This window comes from Cydia pomonella, chromosome 24 (assembly GCF_033807575.1).
Source record: "Cydia pomonella isolate Wapato2018A chromosome 24, ilCydPomo1, whole genome shotgun sequence".
Classification (NCBI taxonomy): domain Eukaryota; kingdom Metazoa; phylum Arthropoda; class Insecta; order Lepidoptera; family Tortricidae; genus Cydia; species Cydia pomonella.
The window spans coordinates 10,736,544-10,745,645 of NC_084726.1; the positions used below are offsets into that span (position 1 = coordinate 10,736,544).

General features: G+C 38.8%; 1 protein-coding gene across 1 annotated transcript; it reads left to right on the plus strand.

Annotated features, from left to right (window-relative positions):
• Positions 1 to 204: 204 nt before the first annotated feature.
• Positions 205 to 8,951, plus strand: LOC133530997 (tubulin-specific chaperone E-like). The gene is made up of 7 exons (XM_061869069.1): positions 205 to 670; positions 2,584 to 2,690; positions 4,182 to 4,361; positions 4,877 to 5,291; positions 5,980 to 6,111; positions 7,264 to 7,420; positions 8,486 to 8,951. Exons 1-7 carry the CDS (start codon positions 323 to 325, stop codon positions 8,797 to 8,799), a joined length of 1,653 nt encoding a protein of 550 aa, XP_061725053.1. The 5' UTR covers positions 205 to 322; the 3' UTR covers positions 8,800 to 8,951.
• The last annotated feature ends 151 nt before the right edge of the window (positions 8,952 to 9,102 follow it).

Consider the following 9,102-nt stretch of genomic DNA (forward strand, 5'->3'; position numbering starts at 1 on the left):
TCGACGAACTTTAAGAATGTAGTTAAATGAGTCACGAATATTTGCACTGGCAATTTTGTATTCTAAGTTTACAACCCAATAAAACTTAAAAATTCAAAAACTAGTACCAATAAAAATAATTTTATGGATTCTATATGAGAATACCATTATAAATGAGTATTTATATAAAAATTAAATTATCACATTTTGGACTTTAGAACGGCAACGGCAACACCCATTGTTACCTGTGACAGCAGCAAACATTCCTGACAGTTTGTTTTCGGAGAAAATTCAGCCTGTTTCTCTTTTCATAAACAGTTCCTTTTTCGAAAATTTCAAGAGAATGGTGGGCGCAATGCCTGTTAATTTGATACCAAAATTTTGCAACGGTACCATGGATAGCCGGAATGGTACCGAGGAAGGCGAGTCACAAGTGAGAATCGGCAGTCGTGTGAAGTGTAATGACGACTTCGCCACAGTAAAATATATCGGAGAAGTGCAAGGATACAAAGGAATTTGGTACGGAGTGGAATGGGATGATCCTGCGAGAGGAAAGCATGACGGATCTTTGGATGATATTCAATATTTTAAAACCTCGAAGCCAGGCGCTGGGTCTTTTATACGGCCAAACAAAATTGCACCAAGTATTACTTGTGCTGATGCTATCAAGAAGTATTACGGAGATCGAGAGGTACGCAGCAAGTGTTCTATTCGTTTTTTTTAATTTTGACTCTGTAAAAAATTGTTTTTATTGAGTCAAAGTTAATAAATTAGGTCATCCACCCACACAAGTAAGTATAAGTGCCTTAGCTTAGTCATGAACTCAAGGTAAACACAGCAATACAATAATATGGTAAAGATGGGTCAAAACTGGTAAAGGAGACATATTTTGTATTGGCAGTATTCTTACTTAAGTATAACTTGGACACTCCCGTTACAGTGTAGTATTACAATTGCTACAAATTACCTTATAAACAAGTTTATTTACATGTGATTAAAAGTATTAAGAACTGTACAGCAATATGCCTATTTTTAACCCTCGAGTGTGTCATAAAAATGTATGTTTAAATTTAATAGAGTTGAATATTATAACTGCCATATATGGCTTTGTATGAACTAGAGCAGGGGTCACCAAATGGTGGACCGCGGTCCGGATCCAGACAGCCAATCTATTTTGTGTTATGCTTTACATTTGCTTGTGTAATGTAAGTACTCAAGTACAGACCGTGATGGTAACCAATTAGCTTCATGTGTAATTTTTTTTTTAATTTTTATAATAATATTTTTATAAACCTTCACATTATTTTATTAAAATGTTGAAGAATTTTGAGTGGTTGAAACGCTCATAATATTGTTGCGAATTTGACTGAGCATGATGATGTTTCAGTTTCAGTTTCTTTATTGGTAAAAAAAATATTTTACAGGTCACACAGGTACATTTGAAATTATGCTAGTTATACATAATTCTAGATAAAAATTAACAGGTGAAAGTTTACGGTTCCTTAATTATGTCATATGTTTCATGCATGCATTTTCTGCAAATCGACAACCGTTGTGCCTATTTTGCATGAAAAGGAGGTAGCACTACTCTAGCCTCCTTACCTCCTCCACAAAACCTATCAGTGTCATCAGGTTGCTACTACCCCTTTAGTGTGCACGGAGTCCCTAGGTATTTGTTCCTGCATAGTTCTACCTGTTTACAGTTTAGGAGAATATGTTTCGCTGTTTCCTCTTCTTCAATCTGCGGCAAGGTCTGCCTTTTTTCCTTTTCCCATCTTTGGGGTACTAGGTTGTAACAATTCCTGTCCTGGTTCTATTCCATTTAAGGTAATTTGTTACTAGGATACATCCATTAATTTTATGTTTTTTCTTATGGTCTTATTTTGTCCATCTTTTTGATGTTGAGAATACTTCTCTCTATGTCCTGTTGGCATACTTCTACCCCCTTATTCATAAACGTGTACTAAATTTACGATGCCGCTGATCATCGTTTGTCCCTTTCCGACGTATTGGTATGATGGACAGGGACAAACGATGATCAGCGGCATTTTAACGTTAGTACACATTTATGAATAAGGAGGCTAGTGATTTCCTATTTTTTTGTATTAAGGTTAAGGCCCACGTTTGGCAACCATAAGTCATGCTAGGGAGGATGCAAGAGTTAAACGGTATTTTAGTGGGATATCTAGATTTTTCATAATCTCTTTCCATGATCAGTATTTTTCCATGCATTACACACTCTGTTTTCCATATTAAAAACAATATTACATGATAATTAAATTAAAAAACAAAATTAAAATTGTTGGTTCGCTTAGTACGTCGTCCGGTAGTACGATGTACAGGTGCCGGCAAACTTCTTGAATGTGACCTTGCCTTTAAATTCGTTTAATTTTTTCATTACTTGCGCGACAAAGATGGAAATACAGTACAAAGTTATACTGTTGTTGTTAAACTCTTGTACCTACTGTATTTCCATGTCTGTCGCGCAAATAATAATAAATTCTACTGTATGCCGCAAGATGTCAACAATCATAGTAACCATAGACAATACCTTAAAATTAAATTTTACATATACAGATAAAAAAAAAAAAACATTATTTTCAGGATGAGACAGTGGCAGCTCATCGGCGCACAGTAATCAATGAATGGAAGAGGGAGATGGGTGCTCCTTTCATTGAAATGGTTGGCTTTGAGAAGATCCATCAGAAACAGTGAGATCTTTATCTTTTACTTTGTATATTTGTATGTCCACTCCACAGTGGTCAATGAGTTGGAGAGCCAAGTTTGCTAAGAAGTACAGTTTTTTGCATTGGCGTTTATTATCACGACCTGATGTTTTGACCAAACCACTCTTTTTTTAATGAATGAGTATGAGTCTTATAGAAACTATGGGTCCTTGGTCATCCAACAGCCTCTTCTTCCTCGCGTTGTCCCGGCATTTTGCCACGGCTCATAGGAGCCTGGGGTCCGCTTGACAACTAATCCCAAGATTTGGCGTAGGCACTAGTTTTTACGGAAGCGGCTGCCATCTGACCTTCCAACCCAGAGGGTAAACTAGGCCTTGTTGGGATTAGTCCGGTTTCCTCACGATGTTTTTCTTTAATGAAAAGCGACTGGTAAATATCAAATGATATTTCGTACATAAGTTCCGAAAAACTCATTGGTACGAGCCGGGGTTTGAACCCGCGTCCTCCGGATTGCAAGTCGCACGCTCTTACCGCTAGGCCACCAGCGCTTCCATCCAACACCAAAAGAAATAATTAAAAAGGTGTTGGAACGTCTAATAGGTGTCTATGGTAATCACATAGGGCTCAGAGGCTGAGTCTGGCGGGTGCAAAGGGGTAACGCCGCCAGTATTCTGAGGTCAGCACTTAGGCTTTTTTTCCTTCTAATTTGTATGTATATTTAAAACTGTATGATACTTTTGCTATTAGTTAGTCACCAAGAACATGTTATCGTGTAACAAATCTTTATTCCTGCAGTGACAAATACGTCATATAATGCGACAACCTATCTGGCCTAGGGGGTAGTGACCCTGCCTATGAAGCCGATGGTCCCGGGTTTAAATCCTGGTAGAGGCATTTATTTCTGTGATGAGCACGAATATTTGTTCTTGAGTCATGGGTGTTTTCTATGTAATTAAGTACTTATAAATATTTATATATTATATTTATCGTTGTTTGAGTACCCACAACACAATCCTTATTGAGCTTACTGTGGGACTTAGTCAATTTGTGTAATAATACGACCTTCAAACCTTCAAGAAAAGGGCGTACTCCCATCTTAAATGCCGGCAACGCACTTACAACCCCACTGGTGTTGCAGGTGTCCATGGGCGGCGGTAATCGCTTACCATCAGTGATCCGTCTGCTCGTTTGTCTCCTCTATCATAAAAAAAATGTGTATCCTTTTATTTATTATTTATTTATTTATAATAGGACCTCTCTTCACTCTTGTCTTGAGAAGTAATTTATAATTCGGAATACGTGTGGCAGTCTGTTTTTACAACACCGCTTGTTTTACAAATTACAAGCTTCCATAAAACAGACATCACACCTAATGAGCAAATTATATCAGAAAAAAATCTGGGCAACTTTGGTGGACAAACACAGCAAATCGGGACAAATTGTAAAACTCTTAAGTAACGTTGGATAGTAGGACTTAAAATTTACAACTACAATGGATAATAAATAATATTGCAGAAAATTCGACCGCCTAGTGGAAGTGTGCGTCCGCGATCGCTGCGTATCCCGCGCGGGCGACGTTGCCGCTCTGTGCCCGCGCGCCCGCTCGCTTGACGTATCCAGCAACTTGTTTAGCAACTGGCGCGAAGTCATACAGCTGAGCGCGCAGTTGCCAGATCTGAGGGAATTGGATGTCAGGTAATGCAGATGAGTAGTGTCCGCGGGCAACGTTGCCGCTCTGTGCGCGCTCGCTCGACGTAGCCCGCAACTTGTTTGGCAACTGGCGTGAAGCCGAAACAGCTGATCACGCAGTTTCCAGATCTGCGAGAACTAGATATTTACCTGATATTTAAGTAATTATTCTCATTTTTTTGGCATTTTCGTGGTTATGTAACCTAAACAAGCCCAGAGTCTATTTTATGGCAACTTAATCTCAAAACTTGGTGCAGGGTGCAGGCACCTCTTTCTACGAAAGCAGCTGCCATCTGACCGTTAAACCCAGAGAAGAAACTACGCGTTATTGGAATTCTGTCTGGTGGTCTGGTTTTCTCACGATGCATTTCTTCGCCAAAGATCGCCATATGTGGCCACACCCTTTTCTGATAGAAGGTCCTTATTGCACATGAAACAACATTAACATGAACATTATAGAACATGAGAGGATGGTTGAACTAAAATATATTATTGTACAAAATTGTGTTTCATTATTACAGCAAAAACCGCATGGCCATCAACTTACCCGAAGAAACCCTGGACCAGCTATCTATCAACCTATCCAACTTGGAAAAACTCAACATTTCCGTCTGCGACTACGATTGGTCCGACATACTCGCTCTATCCCACCTTACTCCGAAGATCCAAGAAATCATTGCCGCTTACAACATAGTCAGAACCATATCACCACCAACGGTGACTCTCCGAACACTAACCATTCTAAGACTCGATGGGAACCCGATAGACTCTTGGTATGAGGTCATGAATCTAGGCTGGCTGGAGAATCTGAAGGTGCTGAGTTTGAATGATTGTCAGATTGAACAGATAAGGTTCAATGATAATCCGGGGAATGCGAAGGTGGATGTGTTTGAGAATTTGGAGTTGCTGTTTTTAAACCGGAACAAGATAAATGATGTAAGTATGATTTTGTTTTATATTGTACAAAGGAAAACTTTAGGTTAACTTTCGCAAGTGGCGCCCAACTATTGGCGCGTCTTTAGGTTATGTCAGAGCCTCTCTATATTTCCTGTTTTTTTAGCACTATGAAGACCTCCGCAGGAGTAAGATAATTTTCTCGGACACTTTATGCTATATAATATAAGTAAATAGTATTCATTTGTTGCTTCAAAATATGACTTTAAATGTAAAGGTATTTAACCCTCGACGCATAAGCGGGGTGTTATACGTTTAACATGTGTATCTGCTGCTATGACACGACCTGTTCCTTAAGAACATCATAGAAGGAAAAATAGAGCGAAAGAGAAGAAGAGGAAGACCGAAAAAAATATTTGAACCAAATAAAAGAAAAGGTTCAGATCATGTCATACCAGAAAGTTAAGGAGTTGGCAGAGGATCGGACGTGTTGGAGATTGCTCTACCGACAAGAGCACAGTTCTTAAATATGAAGATCTGCCTGTGCCATCGTAGCTCCCAAACGGATGATGCGTTTTTTTAAATAATTATTTGTTGAAATGGCTCTCAGCCGTAATTGATTGAATGGGGATTTAAATAATTATGGTATCCAAATCTGTGAATCATAAAAGTAGTGTGTATTGCTCTATAAACTTTTATACGTAACTTATGCCACTTATATGCATTTCAGTGGCGATCGGTAAGCGAGCTGGACAAACTGAACCGCCTCCGTAAGCTCTACTTCTTGAAGAACCCGATACAGGCTACCGAGGATTATGACACTGGATCTCAGCTGATTATGGCAAAAATTGGCACACTACAGGTATGTATACTAGTTTTATGGCATATGTGATGTGGTGATCAGTAAGCGAGCTCGACACACTGAACCGCCTCCGTGAGTTCTACATCTTGAAGAACCCGATACAGGATACCGAGGACTATGACACTGGATCTCAGTTGATTATGGCGAAACTTGGCACACTATAGGTATGTATACTAGTTTTAAGGCATATGTGATGTGGTGACCAGTAAGCAAGCTGGACAAGCTGAACCGCCTTGGTGAGCTCTACTTCTTGAAGAACCCGATACAGGCTACCGAGGACTATGACACTGGATCTCAGCTGATTATGGCGAAAATTAGCACACTACAGGTATGTATACTAGTTTTATGGCATATGTGATGTGGTGATCAGTAAGCGAGCTCGACACACTGAACCGCCTCCGTAAGTTCTACATCTTGAAGAACCCGATACAGGATACCGAGGACTATGACACTGGATCTCAGTTGATTATGGCGAAACTTGGCACACTATAGGTATGTATACTAGTTTTAAGGCATATGTGATGTGGTGACCAGTAAGCAAGCTGGACAAGCTGAACCGCCTTGGTGAGCTCTACTTCTTGAAGAACCCGATACAGGCTACCGAGGACTATGACACTGGATCTCAGCTGATTATGGCGAAAATTAGCACACTACAGGTATGTATACTAGTTTTATGGCATATGTGATGTGGTGATCAGTAAGCGAGCTCGACACACTGAACCGCCTCCGTGAGCTCTACATCTTGAAGAACCCGATACAGGATACCGAGGACTATGACACTGGATCTCAGCTGATTATGGCGAAAACTGGCACACTACAGGTATGTATACTAGTTTTATGGCATATGTGATGTGGTGATCAGTAAGCAAGCTGGACAAGCTGAACCACCTGCATAAGCTCTACTTCTTGAAGAAGACAAAAGATTAGCCGTTCGGGGCCAGCTACAAAAAGAACGACTACACACTCAGCTTCAAAGTAATTTAGAACCTTTCAAAAACCAAATATAATACCAAACATTTCTTCTGTTTCATTGCTTTCTCAAATTGACGAAATTCATCACAATTTACTAACATGGTCGAATTAGAAAGAGGAAAACTACTTTAACAGGAGGTTTTTGATGAGATATTGTTCTTCAAACGTTTGTTTTTTCAGGAACTGAACGGGTCCAAAATAACCCGCGAATTACGCCGAGGAGCAGAGTATGACTACATGAAACGCTACGGGGCAGAATGGAAACGCGCGCAGACAGACCTTAATGCTCAGGCAGCTTTTGACATAGACCATTGCCGATTCCAGGAACTTGTTATGAGTAAGCGTACTCCATACAATTTAATAATATATTTATTTTATTTATAAGGCAGAGACAGTATTAATATATTAACTAACGCGCAAGTAGCGCCAGGCCACGATGACCCATACCCTGAGCCATGTCAATAACCTCTAAAATATACATATTTTTGGGATCTTTGAAATATGGATTTTTCTGTTTGCTTGCTGAAATTCTAGATACATACATCTAGAACTTCAGTATATTTACTAAATTGCACTCATAGTAAACCAAAATTAAATATTCTAGGCTCTATTTTCATTTTAAAAAACGCGTTTATATTTTCTTATCGTAATATACCTTATAGAAATGGTTGTTAACTTAGTGTATACGTACTTTATTACGTCAAATTACGTTTCGTTTATGTTTATATCAGAATTTATTCATGACTCACATGTGGTCACTGGCCCTGCGGAACTGTTTGAGCATGACCCATATGCTGAGTCGCTGGCCCTGAATGGGTTAAATAAGCTTGTGTATGAACTTAAGCAAAGTCACGGTGCCTACAACATACAATCGCGCTCGTTGATCGTAAATATTTGTAAAATTTTAGGTTATGATAATTACATGTTTTGGTTCGATGTACGGTCACGTCTGAAAATATAGACGCGAACGTCACCTTAATCTATGGGCAATATGGTCGTGTATACATATTTTTGGGACTTTGTTCGTATCTATATTTTTAGACTGTACATTGCTGCTTTTCTTAGCGCAATACCAACGCAATACTGCTGGTTGAGTGTTGACCTACTTCACTTTGCTTTACACCTACTGACATACTTTGCTTGACAGACTATACTTTGTTTTAACTCAAAACGTCACATTTGATGTCGCGACTTCACAACTGTCACAAGTGACTATGATGTACGAAATAGATACATTGCCGCTGGAAATATTTTCAAAAATGAATTATGCTCTGGTAGTTAAAACTACATTTAAATAATCTTTCAGAATTGTTTTATAGCATTAAAACCTGAGCTTAGTTTAAGTTCGCGGTTATATCAACAATACACACTAGAAATTTCATGTTCCTTTCTTTACTTTCAGAATATGGCATTCCAGATGACAGCCTCCTCGTACAACAACCAAAATCCTCCACCCTCACCTCACAGCTCCTAGAGATCACGCTCGAAGACGAAACCGGAAAACGACTCAAAAAGAAGTTCCCCAACACTATGGCCGTTCAAAAATTGGTCACACTCGCACATAGGCTTTTCGCGAAGGGCAACACCGGAAAACCAAAACTTTATCTACTCGATGACCAAATGAAAGGAGCCGAAATTTGCCTAGATAACTATATGAAAGATTTGGCTTATTATTCTATGAAAAATGGAGACATTATTCTCGTTAAATTCAGATAAATTTTGAGTATTTTTATTAAATACGGCAACCCTTAAGTTTATTGGCGCATTTATTTATTTTCCAAATCAGCTTTGTAAATAACATTATGTCCAAATTGTACCTGTATTTATTGCTAATATTTTCACAAATAAATATCCTTATTGTATTTTTATTGTTGTGTTTTGATGTAGGTACTTGTAGTGTGTGATTGAGAGGTTGGTTATAATGATTTGATTCTCTAACCTATCATAGAAAAATAAGTACGGCTATTTCGCTATGACCCTATCTCTAGTCTTGATAAAGAATCATACTACATACATACC

Excerpts from the sequence above, each read along its gene's own strand:
- LOC133530997 (XM_061869069.1), top strand. The coding sequence starts at position 323 with ATGGTGGGCGCAATGCCTGTTAATTTGATACCAAAATTTTGCAACGGT. Across the intron at positions 5,292-5,979 it reads ACCGGAACAAGATAAATGAT|TGGCGATCGGTAAGCGAGCT; the intron begins GTAAGTATGATT and ends TATGCATTTCAG. Across the intron at positions 7,421-8,485 it reads ATTCCAGGAACTTGTTATGA|AATATGGCATTCCAGATGAC; the intron begins GTAAGCGTACTC and ends CTTTACTTTCAG.